This window comes from Miniopterus schreibersii, assembly GCF_964146895.1.
Source record: "Miniopterus schreibersii genome assembly, chromosome: 16".
NCBI lineage: Eukaryota > Metazoa > Chordata > Mammalia > Chiroptera > Miniopteridae > Miniopterus > Miniopterus schreibersii.
The window spans coordinates 12,552,572-12,580,200 of record NC_138116.1 but is presented as its reverse complement, the minus strand read 5'-3'; the positions used below and the strand labels follow the sequence as shown (position 1 = coordinate 12,580,200).

Sequence of the window (27,629 nt, the reverse complement as noted above, 5' to 3'; positions counted from 1 at the left end):
TCCCAAGCCCCGGGGTTCTGCCATCAGCCTCTGTGAGCTGTGCTGGGGCTGGGCATGAGTGACTATTCATCCCTCCTTTGGCTTTGCCAGGCTGTCCCAAGGATGCTGTCCAGTCTTCAGTGCAGAAGTGGCAGGTCCCCTCTGGCTGCCTACCTGCTCCAGCATGTAGCTGCCCTTACCTCCAGACTCCAGGGCAAAATCCAATGATGCAAAAATCGGCAGTGTTCCCTGTATTTCTCAACAGTTGTGACCCCAGCTGGTTTCAATCAGAAGGTCCGTGCTTACCTGGGAAGGCCAGAGAAGGTGAGTGACTTGTCAGGCCACACTTGAATCCTGTGCCCCGTCTAGCACTGGTAGAAATTTGCCCACTATGGGCATCACCACTGCCCTCTCCAGATTTTTCTTGTGAGTTGTGTTTGGAGGCTAAGGCCACAGAGCGTCTCCACAATTTTCAGGGGCTCAGCCCCACCCCACCCACATCCAAACTGCACTGACTCCCCTAACTTCGGGTCCAGAGATGGTGACTCCAGGAAGAAAAAAATTCCTGGAATTTCTCCCACGCACTTTCTAGGTAGTAAAAAAACAGCCCTCCTTCTACTCTGGGAGACCCCCAGCTTCCATGGACAGCCTCACCCCTCCTGCTCCAATGTCTAGGATAGAAGGTGGCCCAGCTGTGATGGCGATGAGGTTGAGGAACACCAAGAAGCCACGGAAGACCAGTCCAACTCCTCTGGGCGGGGGTTAGCTCATTGAAGAATGACAAGTATGACTCGAGCCCCAGCAACGTCCACACTGACGTCCACACTCATGCAGACGCCCATGGCGGCACCCTGGCTCTCCCTGGACCCCCACCATGCCCATCCTAGCTGCTGTCTCGCGCCTCCTTGGGGTCAGACTGTGCAGTGTCGAACATGCAGTGTTTTCAGAGTCCGCCGCCCGGCCGGCGCTGTCCAGCACATTCCAGGCGGCCGGAGCCTGGGGCTACCTCCAAAGACGAGAGACGCTCGGCCCGGTGCGCATCGCCGCCAGAGGGCGCTCCGGGTGGCGATGACCACGCTGTGCGCGGCCTTGGGCGGAAGACGAGGCTGTCTCACCTGGCAGCCAGGTGTAAGTTCAGACGCCGGGCCGCACCTCGAACCCACATCACCGAGTGGCGAGAAGCAGAGCCCAAAGCGCGGTGAGGAAGCAGGCGACCGATGGACAGAAGCGTCTCCTCGACAAAACAAGGCTGACGCGAGCGAGGGCTCCAAATGCAACTGGCTGTCCAGGGGCAGTTCTCCAGGGACCATGGCCCCACACTCCCTGGCAGAATTCTTAAAAGAGAAGCAAAAATTAAAGCTTCTAAGCAAAAAGGAATCATGACTTAAAGATTCTCAGCCTATCCATATTGCAAAAAATGAAAATACTAGTGGTGTGGCCAAGTGACCATTCAATCAGATTAGTATGGATCTGCCATCTCAGGAGAAGCCAGGCACTATTCTTCAAGACATAGGGGAAGAATGACCCCAAAAGCTATTCAGAGATCCTCAGGGATGCCACTCCCACCACAGGCCCAGAGCACAAGTCCCCTCAGGACACACAGTTACAAAGGGTATGGCTGCCTCTCTGGTTCGGTGGATCAGAATGCCCCCACCCATGCCTCAGGGGTGCCACCCTCCCATGCACACACACACACACAGCCAAGCCCAGAGGTGTCACAGGGCACAGGCAGAGAGCCACTATCTTCTGAGCTCTGGGGATGACACTACCACCCTAGTGGTCCTGGAAGACACAGTATTAGCCCAAAGAGCCATGGAGGAGAGCACATTGCCCCAGTGGGTCTAAAGGGCAGAGATTTAAGCCAAAGAGGATTATTCTCAAGGCTTAAAGTTTAACGTTGTCTACCCTGGCCAAAGGCAGGTCTGCACCGCAGGCTGGGTCATGTGACAAATGCCTCTCAACACCATCAGCCTTGATTTGAGCAGGAACCTGCCCTCCTGCCCTGCTTTCCAGCCCAAGCGATTCTTGTCTTGCTGAGAAAAGAAAGACAAGGCTCATCCCCTGACAAATAGTTATGGAGCTGCTTTTACTGTGTGCCCAGCACTGAGCAGGTGTTGGGGCCACAGGGAGAAGCAGATCTGTGCCCTTCCTGGGGGTGGCGGTGGGGAGACTGAGCAGGGCAGAAACCAGTGACCTGCCAGTGACCTCTGCACCAAGGGACTGGGGCCCAGAATGAGGGTCGCCAAGCTAGGCAGACCCAGCGCAAGAGGTTCTGGGCGGGTTGCGACCCGTCTTGAGAGGCCAGAATCAGGAGATGGGGCGTTACATAGAGACCAAGTCTCACTTTAACACAGCCCTGCACCTCATCTCGGCCCCAGAGGGGATCCCAAACTGTTAAGGATTTTCACGCCACGTGTGCTCGCCCTCTCAGGACCACAAATCACAGCTGTCTCTAAAAGCCTACCCTTCTTTGCCGGGTCAGAAACCCCTGCCCACCCTGAGTCGTTCTGGCTGAGGTAGGTGAGGAGAGCAAGCCCGCCCAGGGCGCTGTCCAGCCCGTGGTGCTGAAGCGTCCTGGGCCCTGCCGCCAGAGGACAGAGCAGTCCTCGCCTGCAGCGGCCATTCCTAACCCGAGCATCGTCCAGACTGGCCTATGAATCCTTAAAGATGCTTGTCTGCCTCAGCAGGTTTAAACTGGAACTGCCCCGGAGATCTGACCTTTCCTGAAGAGGCCCAGGGAATGCCAGTGTCTGTCCAGGGGCCACAGGGCTCAGGGGAGTGGGCAGTACTCGATTCCTGTGCTCCATTCTGGAAGCTCTAGACATTCACTCACTATGAGCATCTCCACTGCCCCCTCCAGACTTGTCCTATGAGTTGTGTGGGGAAACTGGGGAAGGCCCACTCACTTTCCAGGAACTCAATTCTTCCCACCTGCATCCAAACTAGCAGGCTTCCTGAAGGGGGCGTTGAAACAATCCCTGGGACTCCTCCCATACACATTCCTTGCAGTAAAGATGCCTCTCTCTCCACTCTGGATGCCCCCCCAATTTTCATAGATGCCCACAACTGCCCCCCCCCCACATCCAGGCAGGCAGGGGAGATCAGGTGTCCCCAGGGAAGGGCTCTGCAACTTGGAGTCTAGAATCTTGCCTTTGAAGGAGTAAATGACACGGATGCCCAGTGAGTTGATCATAATCGTGATGGTAGTGATGTTGGGCAGCATGAAGAAGTTAGGTAAAGCCCCTGGGGCAGAAACTAGTCCAGAAAAGAGGGGCTGGTGGGACACCAGAAGGAGCAGCCAGGTGGCTACACTGGTGCCAAGAACCAAGCCCACACTGGACCTACCATGTCCTGGCTCACCCCAGAACTCCACAGGTGACCATCATGGCAGCTCAGGGCGCAGTCGTACCTCCTTAGCATCAGTCCAACCTCAGTTCAGACTGGGAGAGAGATGAGGTACCAGTGGAGGCAAAAGGGTGCATAGGGAATCATGTTGCTTGACTCTTGAAGCCTGTCCCCTCTCCTTACCCAGGGTGCCTGCTGGTGCACCCTGGGTGTCTGAAGATGGGCAGTACTGCTCAGCCTGTTGAAGAAACACACCTGTGTGGGGCAGTAGTGGACGGTCCACTGCCAGATGAAAAGGTCGAACCCCACCCCACCCCAACACACGAGCCCCATACTGTGGTCCCCATGGCAATAGATTAATAACTAGTGTCACCCTGGGCATCACAGTGACCCCAAATGGCAAAGTGGATATTAGCAAGTCCATTAGGCAGATGGGAAGACAGAGGGCCTGAGAAGGCATGGGAATGTCACTAAATCCCACAGATCAACTTCTGGTGTTCAGCTCACTCCAACATCCTCCTTCCTGTCCCTTGTTCTCCACGTCATTCACCAAGGAGCTGGTGCTAATGGAGACTGCATGATTTCCACAGCCAGGACGCCCACCCAATCCCATACAGGTCTTATTAGGCTTTAACTACATTTCAGGTTAACTTCGGGGGTTACTTACTATGGCAGAGCCACTGCCCCCCACCTCCTGGTTTGCCAGGATAAGGGAAGAGGCAGGGCAGATTGATCTCGCCATCGCACAGGACCTACAGAAGCAGGAAGCGAGCTATCTACGCAGCCCTGCTAAATCTCAGCTTCTTCCTGCAGCTCTGACATCTCCATCCTTCCCCAGGGCATGGGGGAGGCACAGTCACACCTGGAAGAGGTAGGTATGGTGGAGTCATGAGAGGATTTTCTGACACATTCTCAGTTGCTTGTGTCCATTTCCCTTCTGATATCTATGAGACAGTAGTTCAGGTCTTAAAAGAGGTTGCATGTGGTAGTCATAGTGGAACGTCTCTGGAAATGAGCTACAGTTCTTGGTATCAGGTATGGAGTGGACCTAGAGAGTTGTTTTTCTATTCTCTGAATGCTATTTTATTATCAGTAAGTGATGCCTTCCCCACAACTGAAACACTAAGTAAGGACTGGCAGGGGGAAGAACTTCCAAACTCTAAGGTCCTGAGCCGCTGGAAAAGCAGGGACAGCAGAGGGCGCCATTGTGCAAATACAGTCATGGGAGGAGGTCCCCACAGGCACTCGTTTGTCTCACACCCTCTCCAGACAAGGTCAGTGAGCCAGGACAAGCGGAATAGGAAAACTGAAACAGATAATTAAAAGGACAAGCAGTTTACTGCCATCTAGTAAATCACAAAATCTTATCTTCCTTAAGCAGGCACACTAAGGGTAAATGGTTTGCACTTCTCCTCTCCAACCAGAAGATAGCTTAAATCACCCCACTCAGGGAAACAGATAACAGATAACAACTAGTGCCACTTGCCAACCACACCCAAGGTCAGATTAAATCAGGGGAATAAATCTCATTTTGGCACTTGGGCATAAAGCTTATGAACATTCTATTGAGATTCTCCCCTAAGACCTTCCCTAAAATCCCCGCCTTTAGAAAACAAATAAGAACCCTCAAGACAAAGATCTAGCCCAGCCGGGTGTGGCTCAGAGGTTCAGCATAGGCCTAGGATCTAGGAGACCACGGTTCGATTCCGGGTTAGGGCACATCCCCGGGTTGCGGGCTCCATCTCCAGTTGGGGGCGTGCAGGAGGCAGCTGATCAATGACAACTCTCTCATCACTGATGTTTCTATCTCCCTCTCTCTGAAATCAATAAAGATATTTAAAAATTTTTTAAAAAGGCAAAGATCTCTCTCTGGAGCACACTCATGTCTTTCTTCCCTCTCAGGTATGCAGCTTTACTTTTTTCTCCTAAACTCTAAAAGTCCCCATGAGACTTGCAACCAAGGGAGCAATGGGCAGCATCGGCTCATTCCAGGGTTATCCCTGAACCTGTCTCCAAGGCCCCCTTTTCTCTGACACCAGCCCCACTGTGGCTCACTTCTTTCCTGTGACATTTCTAGAGAGCCAAAGAAGGGCACCACCACCTAGGCTCTCTCCTGTTGCTTTTTTTTTAAAAAATATATCTTTATTGATTTCAGAGAGAGGAAGTGAGAGGGAGGGAGAGAGACAGAAACATCAATGATGAGAAAGTCATTGATCGGCTGCAGCCCGCAACCCGGGCATGTGCCCTGACCGGGAATCAAACCCCGATCTCCTGGATCCTAGGTCAATGCTCAACCGCTGAGCCACGCCCAGCTGGGCTCGGCTCAACCGCTGAGCCACGCCCAGCTGGGCTCTCCTGTTGCTTCTTATATCTTAAGCAACTCCTTGTTTCACTGTTCCCAGATTTCATAAATGTACCCTCAAAATCACCTGGACTCATATTATGAAGTCTTTCCTGCATAAAGTCAAGGATCCACACACTACCAGCAGGCCTGAGGAGACCCACTCCCAGCCGGTCCCCTTCCAGTGACATCTCTACCCTACAAATCTACACAGAAACACCCCCCTAACTCCCCCCACCCCACATTCCCTGTTTTACAGGGACATCAGAGATCAAAGAGTTAGAACTCCAGGTTCAGATTCTCCAACTGGCCTCTGAGGATCCCTGGGCGGGGGGGGGGGGGGGGGGCTCACAAATCTTTTGCCTTAAGCCTTACCCCACCTCCAAACAATTTCCATGAACTAATGGTAGTTCTGGTCAGTAAGGAGCTGGGAAGAGAAGCTGGGACCCCAGTTTCCTTCCCCAGCCTGTGGCCCTGCCCCTCCATTGGGAAGATGTTCCCTGCAGTGTCATTTGCAATGGCAAGTAAGCTGATGACACAATTGAAAGAAGAAAGAAAGAAGAAAGAAGAAAGAAAGAAGAAAAAGAAAGAAAGAAAGAAAGAAAGAAAGAAAGAAAGAAAGAAAGAAAGAAAGAAAGAAAGAAAGAAAGAAAGAAAGGAAGAAAGAGAGGGAGGGAGGGAGGGAGGGAGGGAGGGAGGGAGGGAGGGAGGGAGGGAGGGAGGGAGGGAGGGAGGGGAGGGGGAAGTGGGACAAATGCAGTCACTTTTGCAAAGCCATATCATTAAACCAAAACTTAATAACTAACCTAATTCAGTTTCAGCCTCTTCCAGGAGTAGAATTTTAAACCAATCACCCTGGAATTTCCTGATTAGACACTTGTGAGATAATCTGCATAAGCCTCCTACCTGAAATAATCCACTCTTAACTTAGTCCCACCTCTTTCTGCTTACAAAAACCTTCCACACTGTACAACTCACTGGAGTGCCTTCCTTTCTACTCGCTAGATGGGAGAATGCCTCCTAAAGAGAAAATCACAGGCCCAAAATGCCATCAATGGGTTATAATGCCCATTATAACCAAACCTAGATGTAGTACCTGATCTAAGTGCAGTTTCAACGTCTCACAGGAATGTAATATTAATCAACTAGTCTGGAATTTTCTGGTCAAGCACCAGTAAGGCTCTCCCCAACCAAAAAAAAAAAAAAAAGTCCTGGCCCCAAAATAATCCTCTTTTATTTTGTTAATAGCTCCCTTGCCCTATCCTTCTTCCTACAAAAACCTTCCATTTTGTACAGCCCCTCAGAGTACCTTTCTAGTTGTTAGATGGGATGCTGTCCAATCAATAAATTACTTAATAAAGACAATTAGATCTTCAAAGTCATTTACTTAACACACCTGATTTAGGCCACAAAACTAGCCTCAATAAATTCAAGCAGATGGAAACCCTATCAAGCATCCTTTTCTATTATAACAGCATGAAAAAACATGAAAATGTGGAGACTAAACAACATGCTACTAAACCACCAATGGATCAAAGTGGAAATCAAACAAGAACCGAAAAACTGTCTTGAATGAATGAAAATGAAAACACAACTTTTCAAAATGTACAGGATGCAGCAAAAGCAGTTCTAAGAGGGAAGTTCAGCGCTATACAGGCCTCCCTTAAGAAACAAGAAAAATCCCAAATGACCTAACTACACCTAAAGGAATCAGAAAAAGAACAAACAAAACCCAACGTAAACAGGAGGAAGGAAATACTTAAGATCGGAGCAAAAATAAACAAAATAGGTATCTAAAAAAACAATAGAAAATATCAGTAAAACTAAAAGCTGGTTCTTTGAAAAGATAAATAAAATAGGTAAACCTTTAGCCAAATTCATCATGAAAGAAGAGATTTCATTTAAAATCATAATGAAAAAGAAGTTACAACAGACAGCACAGAAATAAAATTTTTAAAAGCATTAAAGGATACTATGCAATTATATCCCCCCAAAATTCAACAATCTAAATAACTGGATAGCCTGGCTGGTGTGGCTCAGCAGTTGAGCATCGACCTAGGATCCAGGAGATCGAGGTTTGATTCCCGATCAGGACACATGCCCGGGTTAGAGGGCGGGCAGGAGGCAGCCGATCAATGACTCTTTCATCACTGATGTTTCTCTCTCCCTCCCTCTCCCTTCTTCTCTCTGAAATCAATAAAGACATATTTTTAAAAGAAAAAAGAAAAAAAAATTACATTAATTTGGAAAGATATATGTACCCCTGTGTTCACTCCAGCATTACTAGTAATCCAAGATATGAAGCAACCTAGATGTCCATCAACAGATGAAAGAACAAACAGGTTATACATATATACAATGGAATATTATTCAGCAGTAAAAAAAACCTTGCCCTTTGCGACAGCATGGATGGACCTAGAGCGTATTATGCTAAGTGAAATAAGTCAAAGACAAATTCCATACGATCTCACTTATATGTGGAATCTAAAATAAATAAATAAACAAACAAACAGCTGTATAGATACAGAGAGCAAGCTGATGGTTGCCAAAGGGAGGGAGTGGGGGAGGGTTGGTGTTTTTTTTTAAAGTTTAGTTCATGAATTGCTTAATAAAGCCCATTAGACCTTCAAATTTACTCAGGTGAATTTCGTTTCTGTTCTTTTTGTTTGTTTGTTTCAACTTTGTTTCTTAACACTGGGTACACCGTGGAGCCGCAAGGTGACATTTGTGAAAGCTGTGAGGTAACAGGACTCATGTTTACAGTAAAATGTGGTTAAAAAGCAGAACACCAAGTTGTTCACTATGTCAATAGTGCGGTGTGTTTTTTTTTTTTTTAATTTATCTTTATTGTTTAAAGTATTACAGATATCCCCCTTTCTTCCCCCCCATTGACCCCCTCCACACTGCCCCCCCCCAGGCCTTCACCACACTATTGTCCGTGTCCAAGGGCTATTCAATAGTGTTTTGCATATAGGTAAAGACTAAAAAGAAAGCTGGAAAAATTAAACAGATGAATTAAGGTGGGGTGGTTGATTATTTCCTTACAATTTTTTTTCTTAAAACTAGATCAAATTATAAAATGGTTGCCTTCAGAAGATACGGTTATCGGTGACTTTCCCCCCCTGCTTCTTTCCAAATATTCTACATTGAGTAGGTATTATCTGGATAATCAGAGAAGAAGTTACATCACCACCTCCCCCCCCCACACACACACACACAGGTTGTTGCCACAGCACTCATGGGGTGGGGACCGTTCCCTCTCCCCCAAGGCCGCCTGGATGGCTCTTCCCTTTTTCTCCCCACCTGGTCCCACCTTCATCTCGCTCTTCAGAGGTGCTTCCACTGCGACCCAGAGTGCAAGTGAACACACAAGGAAAATCCAAGGGAGCGCTGTCTGATCTCAGCCTCCTCCTGTGCTGAACCTGGGCTCCTGTGGCTGAGACTCGGGGAGGGGAGGGAGAGCCATGGGGGGGTTTTCCTGAACGCTGCAGGGCAGGAACATAACATATGTCATCTCCAGTGCTGGATTATTCCATGCTTGTTACTGCTGTTATTTCAAAATGTTCAGGGGAAGACGTTCCTGCCAACCCCGCTAATAAGGAAGCCCCTGTCCTCCCATGACAAATCCCAGCTCTCTCACTCTCTCTGTCCCCCCTTTCCGCTCCTCCAGAATTCTCTCTACAGATCAGAGAAATAGGGGAGATGCAAAGGTGAGGGGAGAGGGGCTGCAGCCTCCACAGATGCTGGCAGGAACGGAGCTTTCTTGTCTCTGCTAGAATATGGCAGGTTGCGGAGGGGTGGAGCTGAGGCTGTTGGTTAAACCTTGTTCTGCATGTGGGTTTAATCTTGACATCCATGGATGCGAAAACTGCAGTCTCTGTAAACCTACTCATCTACTAACAAGGGGAGACTGCAGAAAGCAAGGGGAGATGGAGGCTGGGTGTCCCAATGGGAGGAAGGTGTGTGTGTTGTGGGTGAAATGAGGTGGCATGGGAAGGACATGGTGGGGGGGAAAGACCAGAGTTCAAATGCCTGCTCTGCTCTCTCCTTGCTGCGCAACTTGGGCGAGTCACTGCCCTCTCTGAGTCTCAGGGCCTCTTCTGTAACTCAAAGGAGTAGTTGAGGATCCCTGTCTCTTTCTAGGGTCCACTGACTGAGGATGTGTCCTGGCCTATAAAATCAGGATTTTAAAAAAATATATTTTTATTGATTTCAGAGAGAGGAAGGGAAAGGGAGAGAGAAATAGAAACATCAATGATGATAGAGTCATTTATCAGCTGCCTCCTGCACGCCCCCACTGGCATGTGTCCTGACCTGGAATCGAACCTCAACCTCCTGGTTCATGGGTTGACACTCAACCACTGAGCCACACCAGCCCAGCAAATCAGGATCTTGATATCTATTCCTCATCAATGGAAAGATCAGTCCAACCTTCTAATCCCAACAAACAAATCCTATCCATCTGGTGCCAAATACCTCTCCAGTTTCATCTTAGCACCCTTGCCTCTCACTTGGTGCTCCTATCCACCCATGCCACCTCTATGACTTTTCCCATTGTTTCCTCTGCTTGGATTTCCCTTCTTTGTCTTCTAATACTCAGCTCACCTCCTCCAGGAAGCTTTCTAGGATTCCTCACCTACTTGCTGGGCTAGGTGCCACTCACTCCCCTGAGCTATAATATCATGGGCATGTGCCATTGTTGCCCCTCGACAGCTAGTAATTATGGCTGAGGTTTAGTGAGCACTTATTAAGTGCCTGGCCCTCTACCAGGCCCTTTACCTAGCGTCACCTAGTTGAGTCCTAACCATACCCATGGGAGGGTGGTGCTGTCTTTATCCCCATGTCCCTGATCACTGACCTAAGGGAGGTGAAGGGCAAGTGTGGAGGTTGGGATGTGAACCCAGGAGCAGTGTCATTCCAAAGCCCATTGGAATCATCTGCTCTGTACTCTGTCTGCCCACCTCACCCCTGAACACAGGCACAGTTTTCTGTTTAGAGATGTGTTCTAGGTCTTCCTCTCACCTATGAACACCAGGAGCACAGTGTTGAGATGGGTGCCTCTGCCCCAGTCTGCCAATCGGAGTCCCAGGAAAGGCTGAATCCGAATCTCATATGCAGTTGGGGCTTCCTTTTGCCCTTTAGCCTTCCTTGTTCCTCCCCAGGTCTTGCGAGTCCAGGAAGAGCCATTATGCCAGAGCCCCTCCCTGGGCTTAGTCCAGTGTCCCCTGCCACCTGATATCACATCCACACCTGCCTAGAGTCAGGTTTAATCCAGGTAAAGGGACCTCCACTTAGAGGTCATGGTCATGTGTACCAATGTGCCCAGCCTGGACCAGCCCTCCTCAGGCTTTAGCTCACTGAATTTTCACAGTAACCTACAGGGAAGGTAGGAGTGTGATTTTCATTTTACAGATAAGGGAAACTGAGGCTCTGCTGACATCACAGAGCAAGTGGGTGAAACAAGAAGTGACCCCAGGGTTGTCTGACCTCGAAGCCCTTTGCTTTGCCCAGTGCCTCCTTCCTTTTCCAGGATGGGCTTCTGAGTACAGATCCCCAGATAATGAGAACTATTGATTCACCTCTGTACTTGCAATGGGTCAGTGTGACACCCAGGAACTGGGAGGTTGGTTGTGAAAGTCTGGGCTGGGCAGAGGCTTGCTCACAGCAAGCCCAATAACTGTTTATTGGCAGAGGTCAGAAAGGCAAAGATTACCATCCCCACCTTAGACATGAGGAAATTTCAAAATGAGAGGGGTAAGGAAATTACCCAAGGTTATCCCTGAGTTAGGGGAAGAGCAGGGGTCAGGAGGATGCTCTAACCAACTGAGCTACCCAGACAGGGTAGTGATGCCCACCCTTCACCTCCTCCCCTGCCCCAAGCCTCAGAAGGACCCCCTATACCTCGCTCCTCTCTCCTGGGGGGCCCAATGCATTGGACTTTGAAGTGAATCTGAAAGTCATAGCCCCTTAACCCCACCAAAGGTTTCCAAGTCTCTCTCCTGACAGTTGTTGGGGGGGTGAGGCTGGCCTGGGGTCATAGGGACCCTCTGAAGTGGACTTCATTCCTAGGAATGGGCTTCTTCCAACCCTCCCCTACCTGTCCCCAGTCCTGAAAGATTTATTTTACAACCCTGTGAAGATAAATCCACTTCCCCAGTAAAAGGCCCTGGGGTGTGGAATCCCTCCCCTGACTGTAACAGTCCCCAGCTGGTGATTAAAGTCTAAAGCACTGTAGACAATAGGGCCCTACGCCTCATGAGGTCCCTTCTGCCTCTATAAGATCAAAGCTGCTCCTTGGGCTGTGTGATCCTGAGCCAGGAGGTCCGAGGCAGAGGGGAGTCAGCCAAGACTCTACACCAAGGAGGAAGCCCCTTTACCCAGGTAATTCTTGGGGAGGCAATCCCTTTTCAGAGGTCCCTAGCCCAGGTTCAAAGGCTGGTGGGAGCTGAGAGGTTGGCAGCAGATGGGGAAGCGATTAGAACAGAAAACAGGGGGCTTCCTGTTGATGGAGGGGACCCAGGTCCACTGCCTGGTTCCCCATCCCTCTTCCTCACCCAAATCTGAACTTCCCAAACTCCCATGGAAGCCTGCGCCCCATGTGGGAAGCTGCCCAAGGTACAGGGCAGCGATGCCTCTAGCCATGGAGACTAGGGGCACCGCAGCAGGTGGGGGCGGGGGCAGCTCAGCACCCCTCCCGAGACCAGAGGCAGCTCCCTCTCTGTGCTCCCCCATCCCACTACCCCAAATGCTAGGACCTCCTTCGAGGGAATTTTTCTTTCCCTAAACTCATCTGAAGACCATGGCACATGAAAGAAGTAGGGGTCCATTCAGTCACCATCACTTTTCCTCCCATCTCATCACAGGGGTGGAGGGGGCGCTCAACAGGACCCAGCCCCCCCCCTCTGACCCCACGGGCTTCTCTCCCATGGAGCCCCTTTGCAGTTCATTTCTCAGTTCTGCCCCCTCAACCCTCCCTGCTCTGGCCGGCACATAAACACTCACAGTAATTTAGGGGCGTCTTAACGCTATGTTGAAAGAAGGGTTTTTGATCTGCTTGGAAATTACGTTTGGAGCAGCCTGGGAGGAAAGAGAAAAACAAATGGGACAGAGAATCAGCGGCCACTGCCTGAGGAAGACGCACACCCTCCACCTGGGGACACCGGATTCAACAAACACCGCGGAGCATCCCTGGACGCCGTCATCCCTCCAAGGCTCTCTCCAGCGCCCACCCCCAATCCTAGGCACCCCAAGGCCCCTTCGGGTTGCTCAGTGGCCAAAACGACCCAAGCAGGAACCCGGGCACCCACCCCCGTGTGGCTCAAGTGCCTCGCGCTGTTGCTACCCTGTCGCGGTGTGGAAGTGGGTGGGGGCGGGGAGCGCCCCTCTGCGAGGAGAGGACGCGCGGTCGGTGAGGGGAGTGGGGGTGGATTTCAGGACGAGGGAGGGGACGCTCCGCCAGGGGGAGGAGCCGCTACCCGCGTCCCGCGGGTCGGGGCTCCCTCCCTTCCCCGCTTCGCTATAAAACCCCGGCCCGCATGACCGCGGCACCCACAGCGCCTCCTCGGCGTGCGACCCCCGGCTCCGCGGCGCCTTTGCTCGTGCGCAGGATGCGGCTGCTGCTGGCGCTCCTGGCCCTCGCCGCCTCCCGGCCCTCGGCCCGCGCAGGTGAACGCCTGGGCTTCGGCCCCGCGCCCCAAGGCCCGCACGCGCTGCGCGCGATGCGCCCCCGGCCGCCAGCGCGCGCCGGCTGCGCGCCCGTCCCGGCTGCGCGCGCGCCGAGGGGGCGGGCGGGCGGGCGGGCGCGAGGAGCCCCTGTGCGCACACGTGCGGTGCGGGGGAAGCGTGCGCACGCGTGTGCGTGGCGGCCGTCGGCGAGACGAGCGCGCGAGCCTGGGAGAGGGATGCGCTTCCCGCCCGCCCTGGCGCGCGCCTGCTTCTCGCCCTTTCTGGCGCCGCGCGCGGCTGCGGGTCCTCCCCGGGTGTCCGTGGGTCGCTGTCCGCCCCGCTGGGGCTGGGGCTGGGGCGGGGGCGGCGCAGCGGGCGTGGTGGGCGCCCGGCGTCCCCTGGCCCCACCCTCCGTTCCCTGTCCCTGGGGGCTGCCGCCTTCCTTCGCCTCCGCGCCAGCCCCCGGCGCCGTCCTGGGGGCCTGGCCGGGGGCACCCGGAGACCCGAGGTCCCCGGTTGAGCCGGTCTTTCCGGCCAGAGTGATTTTCGTTTAAAGATTAATGGTGAGGCCAAGCTCTTAATTATTCTCCGAGGTGGGAGGTGGCAGGAGAAACGTGTTAATATTTGATAAGGAACTGAAGGTGCTTCCAACGGCTGGGCACAGGGACCCGGGCAGCGCCGGTTCTGCGACCTCGCGGCGGGGCGGGGGTCCAGCTCCAGCGCTGGGAGCCCCCGGCCGCCAGTCCCCAGCTCAGCTGCCGCTCCCGTGGCCCTTGGGTCCATCCGACCCAGCCTCTTTTCCAAAGCTAGATGCTCCGCCCTTAGAGCTCGGGGTGAGGGCACCGCAGCAGCGGAGGAGGGAGTGGGTGCGGGTCGCAGCACAGACGCAGCTGGCCGGTTGCGGGAGGGGGGCGGAAGGAGGGGAAACTTGCCCAACTCTCATGGGAAGGGAAGAAAAAAGGCAGTGAAGGGGTGCAGGACTTCTCAAGATGCAGCACTTTGGCTCGTGAATTATTTTGAGCTGAAGTCAATCGAAAAACTTAACCTCTTCCTTAAAGAATTTAAGTCAGGGACCTTGCCAATAATAAGAGTTATCTTTTATTAACTTTTGATGACCTATCTATAAGGCAGGGCAGACTTCTAATTACTGAGTATCTGCTCTTCTTACTGTTTCATGATCACCTTTCTCCCCTCTGAAGCCCCAGTGCCTTAGCTCAGAAAGCCATAGATCCCCCATTTTCCATTTCCCTCTCTGACTTATGTATGTGGGGTTCCCACACATACGTATGTAATTAAATTTGGGCATATTCTCTTTTTTTTGGGGGGGGCATGTTCTCTTGTTAATCTGTCTCATGTCTATTTATTAGACAGCCGAGAGATCCTAGAAGGGTAGAGGAAATGCCCTTCCTCCCCCCCATAGTAGGATGTGAAAATTTTTATTTATAGAGTTGGACTTTTGAAACCTACTTAAGCAGCTGGGCTTAGTAGAAAGAGAAAGGTTTTGCAGTTAATTTGGATGCTTTGTAAGTGTGTGGCCTTAGGTAAGTCACTCTGTTTTCTCATTTACAAAAGAGGGATAGTAATTAACTTCAGGTGGGGTTTAGGATTCACATAAGGTAGGGGGTGTGCTTTGTGTGGTGCTATGTGACACGTGGCGGGAGCTCCATGTGAGATGGCTTTGTGGCTCTACCACTGGCCTGGGGCCAGCCAACCAGGAATTTATCTCAGCTGCCTCCTCACACAAACTGCTCCTTATAAGTCCTGGGCCCTGTCTACCTGCACCCATTTCATCCCCTAGGGAACCTGAGGCTGGAGAACTACAGGGCTGCACATTGAAGTCCCCAGAGCATCTGCTGCCATAAGAGGAGGGGAAAGGATACTGGGCCCCTTCAGAATCTCAGACTCCTGGCCAGAACTTGCTGAGACTTTGCCCAGAACATATTTGGGTTTCGCTGAGCTGGTTTCCAGGATTCCTTCCTCCCCCCAGAGTGGGAGGGTGGGTTGACCAAGGTCCATCAGAGGGAGATTCTTCAGCCATCTCAAAAGAAGGAGGGGTGGAAAGTCAAGAGTGGGGAACGGTGGCTGGGTGATTGGCAATGGTTGTTAGGTCTCTTGCTCCACTTCTGGTTAGGGCAGGTAGACTAGGTGGAACCTGGAGCTTGGAGCCAAGACCTATGTGTGGGTAGCCTCTCTCCTCCCCAGGCCCTCTTGGAGGTAGCCTGAGACAGAGGGCTGGTAACCATTTGCAAGAGCAGCCCTCTTGTGAATGAATGCAGCAACCTGAGCTGGTGTGTCACCTGCCACCTCTTGCCTAAAAGCCAGCTCCCTACCCTCAGCCCACACACAGACCTGACCCCTGGCCTTGGCCTCATCAACATTGTGTTTTCCTGGCTCCTGCCTCCTGAAGAGGTAGTTACAAGAGCATTCATCCAAGCAGGTCAAAAGTCTCTGTGATTAAGACAGTGGATCAGAGGTTACCATCACAAACGCAAAAGCCGTAGCTGACAGGAAAGAGCAAATTCCTAGGAAAAGCTTGGCCTGACCCAAATAGGGTGGGGATGCTCAGTGGGAATTCCACCCTTTGCCGCTGGCTTCCCAGGACTCTGGTTTAAGTAAGGCTTCCCCTGGGGGGGCTTTCCCTGGGGCCTCCAGTCCAGCTTGGCCTTGGAGGCCCCTCCTGCCTTCAGGACCTCTGAGAGGTGCAGACACAGGAGGAGTATAATGAATTGCAGGCTGTCTTCTCAGACGCCACCAGCTCCTCTGCCTGAGAAAGGATGTGGGGCTCAGGAAGGTCAGCGAACCTGCCTGCAGACGCTAAGTGAGAGGCAGAGGAAGCCAGGGGAGCGGGCGCTCTCTGGAGAGTTGCCGCTCTCCCTGCAGAGTTGACCCATATTCCAGGTTCCCAGATGCAGCAACTCCTAGGGGCGGCAGGGCCCTGTCCAGGGCAGTGGACTATCATGGGGAAGACCCTCAGGGCTTGTCCATCTCTGAAAGAGGCTGTGTGAGCAGGGTAGGTGACGTATTTGATCCAGATCTGGGAAACTCACACACCCAAAGTGGCTCTGAGGGAACCCAGAGCAAGAGGGTACCCAATTTTCTGTGGGTGCTCACTCCTGGCCTCAACTCCTTCCTTACACCCCTACTGAGATCCTGACCTTCGAATGGCTCCCTCCCCACCCTGTCCCCAATCCAGGGACCCCAGAGGCCGTGGGTTTGGATGGGGGCAGCCCAGGCAAGAAGGCGAGGGGAAGGCACATATGCTCAGAGGACTGAGCTCAGTCTGAGTGGGAAGCTATGCTTTTCTTAGAAATTTCCTCACCCCTGAATTCTCTCCAGCTTGGCTTTTGCCATCTGTGTGCTGATAGGAGGCCAGAGGGAGGGCGATAAAGGGAAGGGAAGGGCTCATCAGGACTTTACTCAGTTCCAGGCTCCCTGGGACACTGCTATCACCTCATTTAATTCTCCCCATAGCCCAGTGAGGTGGGCGGTATTAGTTCCATTTCACAGATGATAAAACTGAGGCTTAGAGAGATTAAGTGACTTGCTCCTAAATCCATAGCTCCTCAGCCAGAATTCCAGCTCCAGATCAAATGCTTTGTCCACCCTGCTGATCCAGCCTTTAAAAAAAAAAAAAATCAATAGACTTTAATCAGAACAGGTTTAGGTTTACAGGAAAACTGGGCAGAAAGCAGAGGGCTCATGTGCCCCTCTGCCCCTGCACAGTCTTCCCTACTATTAACATCCTGCATTCGTGTGGTGCAGCCTTTTTCAGAGATGCTGGTTCTACTACCCTGAGGCAGAGCCAGGATTAGAAGCTGAGTCTGTCTGGTCCCAAACACCAGGACTGGGGCGGGGGGGGGGCGGTCTTCCTTGCTGTGGGGCTGTGAAAGTTTAGCCACGAATGAATCTTAAGAACACAAGAGGGAAGGGCCAGCCTAATCTCCTCTATCACCCCCCTGATCAGCTCCGGGAAGGCAGCCAGGTTGAACTCAGCTCTGCTGTCCCAGGAGCGGAGGTCAGGCCTTAATCCCCTCCTCCCCCCTCCCCCCTCCTCCCTCACTGGAGTCTCCCTTCCAGCGTTGGGTTGGAGGAGGGAGGGGGAGGCTGATGAGCAACAAATGGGGAGTGTGAAGGCCAGACCCTGGGGTGGCCTCAGAGGAGCCCCCTCAGAGGCTGGTGACAGTTTGCCCTGCCTGCCCCAGGAATGGTGCCACAGGTGGGATGACCAGCAGATTAGTCACAACTGCTTGTCCTGCCTCCCTCCCCCATCCCCATCCCCACTTTCTTCTTAAGTCTCCTCTCCCAGACCCCAAGTGCACTCCACCCCAACGCAAGGGAGTCTCTGACTCAGGGACATTCCCAGCCTCTGACTTGCTGTGTACACACACACACACACAGTGTGGGTTGTGTGCACACAGTGCATGTGTGCGCATAGAGATGTGTGTGCACAGATACAGGTACATACGTAGGCACAGACCTCACATCCTGTCTCTCTCTGCTCCAGAGTCACACTGGTGCTACGAGATTCAAGCCAGGTTCAACAAAGACTGCATGGGTAAGTCCAGTGAGTTTTAGAGAAAGGCCTTGTCGCATGGTGGGGCCGCCCAGGTTGAAATGGAGACACAAGGACGGTGGGAAGGATGATGGATAATGGTGCCCCCTAGTCACACATCTGCTCTTAACACACACACATGCACACATGCACACATGCACATACACACTCCTGGAGCTGAGGGGACGGAGTGTAGTGACCTGAGTGACCATCACTGTCACCAAGAAGGAAAGTCCTCTATGATATCATCAGCACCAAATGGAGGTACATTTTGCTCTTTCACATAACAAAATGGAGACTTGCACTTTCTATTCAAATGCTCACTGATTTCCCTGAAGCCTGCTTTCTTCCTGCCAGTGCTGTCTGGTGGCTGGACAGGGCTGCCCACGAGTCACCAGGGTTTGGGAAGTAGGTTCCTCCAGGGATTGCATCATGAAGTTGTCCCCTTCCCCAGAGCTCGCAGACCTGCTATCTTTGCCTGTGAGTGTGAGCGTGTGTGTGTGTGTGTGTGTGTGTGTGCGTGACTGTGTGCATATCTGAGCAGGAAGGCCCTTGCGACACAGCCTGCCAGCCATCCCAAGACCTTGCCACATGTGAGCTGGGTGCTTGTGCCTGACCTCTGTGGCGCAGAGGGGGCCACACCTTGGCACCAGGCACCCCTGGCTCAGCCCACCTTCTCTCCCTGCCCAGGGCCGGACCAGTGGGGTCAACAGTGCCAGAAGGACCGACAGTCCCCCATCAACATTGTCACGGCAAAGGCACAGCTGAACGAAAACCTGGGACCCTTCTCCTTCTCTGGCTATGACAAGAAGCAAAAGTGGTCTGTCGAAAACAATGGGCACTCAGGTGCGTCCAGGTGGGGAGGCTGGAGGACCTGGGCAGGCATGGACATTCGGTCCAGGGACCCCTGAGTCCCCTGAGGACTAGCAGGACACACAAGCCCAGGTCCACCTTTGCTGAGGAGCTGGAAACTCAGTGCAGGGGAGGGGAGGGCAGACAGAAAGGGCTTTGGAAAGCAGGGAACACTCCAGCAGCATTTTCAGTACTGTCATCAGATCAGTCTGGGGTTGATTGGAGAGGGGACGTTCTAGGACGAAGGAAGGACATGTGCAAAGGTGTGGAGGCATGAAACAGCTCAGGGTGTTCAGGGAACTGCACGTGCCTGTGTGTGGATGGAGGACAGAGAGTGACCGTGGCAGGGGCTGAGCCAGCCCAGCCGCCAGCCGCCAGCCAGCAGGCCGGGGAGGGCCCAGGGGCAGATCACCAAGGGATGAGGAGCTGGATATTCCCCTGAGGATGCCAGGGCACCACAGAGGGGGGCTGGAGCAGGTGAGGGACGACCAAGTTTCATGTTTGGGGCAGAGGGAGAGGCAGGTGGGGAGGCCAGTAAGGGGCCAGGGAAAGGTCTGAGGCTGCACCTCCCATCTTGTCCCCTCCCTCCAGGTCACCCACAGCCCATGGAGGGTGGGAGGTAGGAGAGGTCTTGCCTAGGTGGAGCTGGGAAGAGTGGTTGCAGAGGCTAGGGGAGGTGGGTGCGAGGATCTGCCCCCTCCTGTGCCTTTCAGTGATGGTGTTGCTGGGGAACGAGTCCACAATTGCTGGAGGAGGACTGGCCTCCCGGTACCGGGCCAAGCAGCTGCACCTGCACTGGTCCACGGTGCTGGATGCAGGGTCAGAGCACAGCCTGGATGGGGATCGCTTTGCCATGGAGGTGAGTGGCCCCCTCCTGGGTTAGTGCCTTGGCTGGGCTCTGAGTGTACCTGCCTTAGGCAGGAAGGGTGGCCCAGCCCCCACAAGTTCTCTCTCCTCTCTCACCCCCCACCAGATGCACATAGTACATGAGAAAGAGAACAGGAAAGAAGCCCAGGACCCCAAAGATGAGATCGCAGTGCTGGCCTTCCTGGTAGAGGTGGGACCCCCATCCCCCAGGGTCTGAGGGGCTGCCAGAGACCCTGGATTCCAGCAAGACAGGAAGGGGCTGGGGAGGCCCCAATTTCTGTTTCTCAGTGAACTGTATACCCTGGGTGGAGAGCTCAGAGTCTCTCAGGGTCTCAGACCAGAGCTGCCTACGCTCTCTTTCCCAGACCCAGAGAACGAATTGGTGGTCACCACCAGCCCCCACAAGCCCCTCACAAGCCCCCTTCCCTCCTGTTCCAGGCTGGGTCCAAGAATGATGGCTTCCAGCCCCTGGTGGAGGCGCTGTCTGATGTCCCCACACCCAGTGAGTCAGGATGACCAGAAGCGGGAGGCTGGGGGGGTGATGGGAGGGTGGAGACTTCTTCCTACTAAGGGGGGCTGGGCTCTCAGAGTGAGGTGTGTGAGGGGGGATCAGCGGCTCAGAGATCCCCCCTCCACTGACAGTACCCTTTACCCACCCCACCAGCGATGAGCACCACGGTGAAAAAGAGCATCAGCCTGTCAGACCTGCTCCCTGAGGAGGAGAAACTGAGGCACTATTTCCGCTACCTGGGCTCGCTCACCACGCCGGGCTGTGAGGAGAAGGTTGTCTGGACTGTATTTGCAGACCCCATTCAACTCCACAAGGACCAGGTACACAGGGCCCAGCCTCCCCCTGCCCAGCTGCAGGGAAACGGTTTCTCCAAACTGGATCCCCCCAGAGGTCCTCTGGGCTGGGCTGGGGCGCCCCAGGGAGCTGAGGGCCTGTTGGTTGAATCTGCAGACACTCCCTGCGGGAAACTGACAAGAAAGGTCCCAGCTGTCCCATCTCTGGGTTAAGGGCTGGAAGGGAGGCTGTGGTAGGGGTGGCAGAAAAAGGCTTCAAGGCTGCACCCTGAAAAGTAGGTGGGAAGGTGGGAATCAGCCAGCTGAAGGCAGGGGACTTGTATCCTGGGGAGAGGTGCCTGCATGGGAGGACCCAGGCTGACCAGGAGCAGCTGAGAGAGCGTCAGTGTAGCCACAGTAGGAAAACAGGTCATTCATTCCACAAACGATCCTCAAGTCCTTATAACACACTAGAGTCTGGGGATACAGCAGTGAGTCAATCCCTGCCCTTGTGGCATTTTGTTCCGGGACAGTGGTTCTCAAAGAGTGGTCCCTGGACCAGTGGCATCAACATCATCTGGGAACTTGCTAGACATTCAGATTCTCAGGCCTCACCCCTGACCTACTGAATCAGAAAGTCTGGGGGTGGGGCCTGGCAGTCTGGGTCCCAGCAAGCCAGCCCCCCACATGCCATTCACTCATGCTCAAGTGTGAGGACCATTGTTCTATGGTAACCGCAGTGACAGCGGTGATAAGCATAGGCCCTCAAAGCTGTCCACTTGGCTAAGGGAAGCTAATGGGGATCGAGTGCCCACCAATGCCCAGCACTTTCCATTCTTTACATCCACAAGGAAACCTGAGAGGTAGGGATTCCGAGCCCCTTCCCTAATGAGGGCTCAGAAAAGCAAGGGGACTGGCCTGGGGTCACGCCGCAGGGAGTCCAGCTCCACCTGTCCCCCACCCCAGCTGAGCCCTGTCCCCCTGCAGATCCTTGCGTTCTCTGAGAAGCTGTACTATGACAAGGAGAAGAGACAGAAGATGGAAGACAATGTGAGGCCCTTGCAGCGCCGGGGGAAGCGCGTGGTGTTCCGATCCGGGGCCCCGGGACCACTGCTGCCCTTGCCATTGCCCGCTCTGCTAGCCCCCGCACTTACCTGCCTGCTGGCTGGCTTCCTCCAGTGATGGGTCGCTTCTGGAAGCTTGACTTCTGACCTCGGCCCTCAGAAGGCTAGGGCCTCCCTTCGTCGGGCTTCCCAGGTTGCACTTCGATGATGATGGAATTACGGGTATTTTTTTGGAGAAACCTTTCTCAAGTCTGTTTTCAGTTCCCACAGCTACCCCTGCCCCGTTCCAGGGTAGGGACCTTAAAGCCTGGAGATTTCTTTGGAACAGGTACCACAAGTTCCTCGCCCTCACGGTTGTGAACTCCCTGTCAACCCGCCACGTGGAGAGATGCGAAGGCACCTTGGAGCCCCAGCACAGTGAAAGGACAGAGGCTGGGTGGAGGCCACACGGAGAGGCCATGGCAGAGCTGACCAAGACCTTAGCCAGCGCCTTCTCCTCTGTACTGGGGGTGGAGAGTGAGGGTTACGTGTGGCTTCGACAAGTTCATTTATTTGCTGAAATATTTCTGGAGTGTCTATATTCTAGACACTGGGGATATGGCAGGGAAGGAGACAAAATTTCCTGAGCCTGGAGTTCCCATCAATAAAATAGACACATTGTACAATGTCTCAGAAGACAGTAAGTGCTATGGAGAAAGCTGCCAGAAGGGAAGGTGGGCAGGGAAGGCCTCATCGGGAAGGGACATCTGGGAGACTTGGAGAAGGCCAGGGACGAGGCCATCTGGTGCCAGCCAGTGTTCAGGGAGGAGGAAAGGAGAGGGGCAGGGGAGAGGCTGTGTGTGTAGGGGTGGGGGGGCCTCGAAGTAGGACCTTGTAGGGATGATGGTTTGGGGCATGAGAGACTGGGAACCACCAGAGGGTCTTTGCTTTGTGGAGCAGGGGCTGCAGGGGGAGCAGTTGGGGGATGCTGCAATGGTCCAGGAACTGATGGGTCAGAAATGGATGTGAGAGAAGCAGGAGTCACAGGTTAATCCAAGGACTCTGGCCCTTGTACTTGGGAGCTGTGAAGCCCCCGTCCCCCAACTCCCCCTCCCCACTCCTGTGTCTCTGATGATTTTTCTCTCCAGGGCCCAAGGGGAAAGAGAGACTAGGAGGGGGTGGGTAGAAAACTAAGGGAGAAGGAAATAAGGGCCCCACTGGTGGGACCCAAGCCCTGCCAGGCCCCCAGATCCAGGATTTGAGGGGCCCCAGGCTCTCATACCTCATCATTCAGGGAAGGGCTGGGTTTTGAAGACTGGGCCTTGAGATGCAGGGGAAGGAGACAAGAACGGGCCTTGCTGGGTGAAGAGGTGTCCCAAGGGCCAGGGCCAAGTGCGGTGGGACCAACCTACAGGCTCTACTGTCTGGAGGTGATAAACTTCCCACATGGAGATACATGAGCTGGGCAGCACACAGGGATTTCATTACCCAGTGTGAGAAGTGCTGGCTGCTGTGGTCTTGAAGGGGAGCTGTTTGGGGGAGGTGTCCTCTAAGCCCTCTCCTACCCAGATGCCCTCAGTCCCTGACTGCTCCCAGCTAAGCCTGGGAAGAGGGAGAAAGGGCTGCTCCCCCTCCATACTAGCTTCCCCCTTCCTTTTGCCCTTCATGACCAAGAATAAGCACCCCCCTCCTTTCACTGGTGACCACACAGCTGTAGGTGGCTGCGGGGAGGAGACTGGCATTGCCGTCACCATGGCAACAGCAGGCAGCCTGCGTCAGCAGGGGGTATATGGACACTGAACCTGTTCTCTCTGGTTCCCACGGCAGCCTGCAGGGGATCTAAGATCTAAGTTGCACCCCCCCAGCTCAGGGCTCTCAGAAGTCCAAACCACCCCTTCCCCCATCTGCACTCCCACCTCCCATCCTTGCCCTCAAGGCAACATTCAGTGAATGGCAGCAGAACCAGGAAGTCCCAGCTCTTTGCAAGAGACTAGGGGAGACTTGCCTCCAACCCTAGGCAGAAGGCACACCACCCTCCCCCATCCCCCTGACCCCACAATAATAAACAATAATAAACCTGGCCAGTGGGGGCCAGAATGGGCACAGCTTGTCCGAGGCCCAGGGCTCAGGCCTCCTCCCAGCATTCCACCTGCCCTCCCTGCGCCTGGAGACTGGAGCAGGTGCTGGCAGCACACCACGCAAAGCAAGGTCACTCCGGGCCAGTCACCCCAGGGGTGGGCAGCCAACCCCACTGGAATTGGCCCCCGCACCCTGGAGACTGAGACTGATGGGCAGCCCTTCTGTGTGTGGTCTTGAGAGCCGCCTCTTCTAAGTAAATTCACCCCCTCTGTGCTCCCCACCACCCTCAGCAGACCCCCTCTGGCTTCTGACACAGAGATGATAGGGGACTACCAGTGGCCCCTTGTTCAGAAAGAGGGCCTACCTCCAGTCATTTCTCTGCACCAACTTGGCTCCCAGGGCCAGGCTTCGCCTTTGGCAGTTATCCTAGGGACACAGGACCAAGGGCAAGGTGGGGTCTGCAGTGCCCTGTCCCACCCTGTCTCCACTGGCTGATCTGTGTCCCCAGAGGGCAGTCTTCTGGCCCCCAGTTTAGATTTGGCATCTGGGTGGGAGCCAGGGCCTGAAAGTACTCCCTGTGTGTTTAGATGATTCTTGGAAAATAAACTGCCCCATCTTGGTTCTTGGGTTGCACACTTGCTGGCCCTGCTTCCTGTGGCTCTGATCTGACAGTGCAGGGGCAGGGAAAGGGAGGGGAAAGGAAGAGTGTAAGGGTCTATAGGGGTCCAGGGTCATGGGTGGTGGTGGTAATGGGTGCACATGCACACATGTACCTGTAAAAGCCACTGTCATAAAACTCCAGGAGGTGCCTATACAGAGACCACACTGTGACTGGCACCCTGTGTGGTGTGCCTCTGTGCTCATGTGTGGGGTGTGGGTGGGCAGAGGCAGGGAAGTTGGTGGCCTTGCAGGCATGGAGCCATGGCTTCCCTGCACAATGGCCTAAGCGTGCCCTCTGCATCTAACAGCCTAGCTGGCCCCATCTCCAGCTCGTGACCTTGGGAGGAAGGCCAAGCCTATCTCCACGGGTGGGGCGCTGCTCCTGCACCTTGCACGACACACTTCAAGCAGGCTCTGTTTGTTTATTTGAGAAGGGACAAAGGCATTATCTCCTCTAGAGACCAAGGACTTGTCCCAGGGCCCAGGCGCCTGCCTGGGGAGGGGCTTCCTTTAGCAGAGAGCTACACAGGACAGACGAAGTTACAAGCCAGTTCCTTCCTCAGAGCCCTAGCTTCAGCTGAGACTGGACACGTAGAAGCCTCTTCATATTTCAAGTGTTGGCTACTGCAAGGCCTGGGAGGACAGGAAGAGGGACAGAGAACAGGGAAGGGATCTGGGTACATTTTGGAACAAGATTTAGTCTTTCAACAAACACTATTATTTCCTCTGTACCAGGGACTGAGGATTCAGGGCAAAAAAAATCCCAGTCTGTGCCCTTCCTGCAAGACTCCTGACCAAAGGGCAGACGCAAGGCACAGTGGTACCAGGCTTATGAAAAAAAAGCCTGAGAGGCACAGCTACTCTTGGAGCCTGGGCCCCAGAACCACACACACCTGGGTTTGAATCCTCTCCCACTTCTGACTAGCTAGTGAGGTGCCTTTGGCAATTTAATTCACCCAAGCCTCAGTTTCCTCATCTGTAAAGTGGGGACAATGATGGTGTTTACCTCATAATATTGTTGTAAAGATGAAACAAGATGCCTGGCCAAAGGGATGTATTCAATAATTTGTAGTTATGATTTTTTAAAAAAATATATCTCCTAACATCCTAGGTTTGTTCTTTTTACTTCTGTTGGCCCAGGGACCTTAGGAGCTGGACAGAGGTGGGGAGGTGGGACTAGGAAGGGTGACAGAAAGGGCTTTGGGTCAGGTCAAGACCTCTAGCTCCAAACTGGACTTTGAAGTATCTGATAGTATCATTTTTTCTCTCTTCCATTTTTTAAAAATAGTATCTTATCAGGGATTTAACTGTGATATGGTAGTTCCAGACGTAGGATGGGAAAGGATTTATTTATTTATTTATTTATTTAAATATATCTTTATTGATTTCAGAGAGAGGAAAGGAGAGGGAGAGAGAGAGAGAGACATCAGTGATGAGAGAGTCACTGGGGATCGAGCCCGCAACCTGGGCATGTGCCCTGATTAGGTATCGAACCCGAACCCCAATCGCCTGGATCCTAGGTTGATGCTCAACCGCTGAGCCACGCCCGGCCAGGTGGGAAAGGATTTAATGAGCTGTTCTTGGGAAGGCCGCCACCAGTCACAGCAGCCATGAGATTCCCTTGCTCCCTGCTGGCCCCCTGCCAGACTGGGCTACCTGCTGTTGTTTAACCCACTGAGGACAATACCTCCTCCCTTAAGCCGAGGCCTTATCTTTCCTGGCCTTCCCTGGGAAGGGAGGGATAACAATTGAGTTTGACTGTTTATACCCAGGTGTTTGCTCCCATAAACCCGGGCTCTAAACCAAATACCACATGTCCATCCGGCCATCATGAGAGGCCCATCACACAACAGGCAGACTCCTCAGTTACCTTCCATTCATTCCTGGCTGTGCTGAGACCCAAAGAGGCAGCCATTGTCTTCCCCCAGGCTTTATGAAACCAGCTTTGGTTTTCTCATCTCTCCCTTTTGATGATAATGGAAATGCTAGGCCTCAATCCAAAGCTGATATATGTCAGAGAGAGAGAGAGAGAGAGAAAGAAAGAACAAGGGAAATAGAGAGGAGAGAAAAGTTGTCTAATTTGGATTCTGGGGACATAACCAGTATACATTTGGAGGAAAATCTAAACTCCATAACTGATTTAAAAAGAAACGCTGAAATCAAGGGCCTGCTGCACTGTCCAGGCAACACCCTTTCGGAGGTGGTGACATGAGAAATACACCTGGCAAAGACTTGCGTGGAACACTCCACCTGTAATCCTTTTTGCATTGATAGTTTACTAGGAAACCCTTTCTTCATCTTGGAGCACAGGCCAGCCTCTCCCCTCTTCCTGAACTTAAACTATCACCAAATTCCACATAGCAGTGTGGAGTCAGCTTCCTGCTGGCTGTGCTGGTCTGGCCACCAGGCTCAGTGAAAGGTCACTCATTGTGATGATGCAGGTTTCCTGTGTGCCCTCCGATGTGTCCCTCTCTTCGTCCCTGGCTGTGTCCCTGGCTCCCTGCCAGTGGACCTGTACGGTCTGGATTTGCTGCAGTCTTCCCCTGCCTAGCACAAGATCTGCACCCATCTAGGGTTACCAGATTAATTTCAATTTCAGATAAATAACTTTTTTTCTCAAAAATATGTTCTTATTGATTTTATAGAGAGAGAAACATTGGTTGCCTCCTACACCCCCCCACCCCCCCTCCGGGAAGGTAACTGCGACCTTTCGGTGCATGGGATGACACTCAACCAAATGAACAACACTGGCCAGGGCTAAACAAATATTTTTAGTGTAACTATATCTCCCAAATTGCATGGCGCATACTTAGACTAAAACATTATTTGTTGTTTATCTGAAAATGACATTTAATTGGGTGTCCTGTATTTGTATGTACTAGGTCTGGTGATCCTACCCCTAACCCACCTACTTCAGGGAGACAGACCAAGAGAGAAGGGTGGACAAAAGCAGGGCCAAGACTGCCACTACCACTTCCTCCTTTTAGCCATCTCCCTCTCCCTCCAGCTGGCCACACCTTCCGGGAACTGATAGTAAACTGGGCAATGGATTTTTCCCTCCCAGGATGGCAGATTCCTGTGGGGAGGGCAGCTGGGCACACCTCAGAGAGGGTGTTGGAGCAGGCCCTCTGCTCATAGATTTCTCACCATTTTCCAACAACTTGGGAGAGGCCATTGCCAAGGAAATCCCTTATTCCTGCTCCCTGGGTCTCTGCCTGACTCCCGCCTCACTGAGCTGGAGGAGCCAGGGCTACAGTCCTGCAGCCCAGCCCCTCTTGCAGAAGGGAACCCTAAGATGGTGCCCTGCTGCTGCCCCAGGTGGAGTGAGAAGGCTCCTGATGCTGGGTTGTTTATGGACAGAGGAGAGACTGGATAGGTGCAGGACCCCCTCAGAGGTCATGTCACAGCCTGGAGTGCAGGAAAGCCTGCATCCAGAGAGCATCAGGCAGCTGAGTACTCTATC

General features: G+C 53.2%; 1 protein-coding gene across 4 annotated transcripts; it reads left to right on the top strand.

The window, feature by feature from the left end:
* Positions 1–13,217: 13,217 nt before the first annotated feature.
* CA4 (carbonic anhydrase 4) lies at positions 13,218–22,111 on the top strand. Of its 4 annotated transcripts, XM_081115905.1 has the most exons (9): positions 13,218–13,330; positions 17,835–17,885; positions 18,573–18,728; positions 19,448–19,593; positions 19,708–19,791; positions 20,040–20,103; positions 20,266–20,432; positions 21,372–21,434; positions 21,777–22,111. In XM_081115905.1, the coding sequence occupies exons 1-9, from the start codon at positions 13,273–13,275 to the stop codon at positions 21,867–21,869; spliced, it is 882 nt and encodes a 293-aa protein (XP_080972031.1). In that variant the 5' UTR covers positions 13,218–13,272; the 3' UTR covers positions 21,870–22,111. The 4 variants fall into 4 exon arrangements, with proteins under 4 accessions (XP_080972031.1, XP_080972030.1, XP_080972032.1 ...); XM_081115904.1 differs by lacking the exon at positions 21,777–22,111 and having other exon boundaries at positions 21,372–21,648; XM_081115907.1 differs by lacking the exons at positions 13,218–13,330; positions 21,777–22,111 and adding an exon at positions 13,863–13,893 and having other exon boundaries at positions 21,372–21,648.
* Positions 22,112–27,629: the final 5,518 nt, after the last annotated feature.

What these genes read in the sequence shown, in the direction of transcription:
- CA4 (XM_081115904.1), top strand. Translation starts at nt 13,273, where the DNA reads ATGCGGCTGCTGCTGGCGCTCCTGGCCCTCGCCGCCTCCCGGCCCTCG. An exon ending in CCGGCCCTCGGCCCGCGCAG is followed by an intron (nt 13,331 to 17,834) that starts GTGAACGCCTGG and finishes TCTCTGCTCCAG; the next exon opens with AGTCACACTGGTGCTACGAG. An exon ending in TGCTGGCCTTCCTGGTAGAG is followed by an intron (nt 19,792 to 20,039) that starts GTGGGACCCCCA and finishes CTCCTGTTCCAG; the next exon opens with GCTGGGTCCAAGAATGATGG.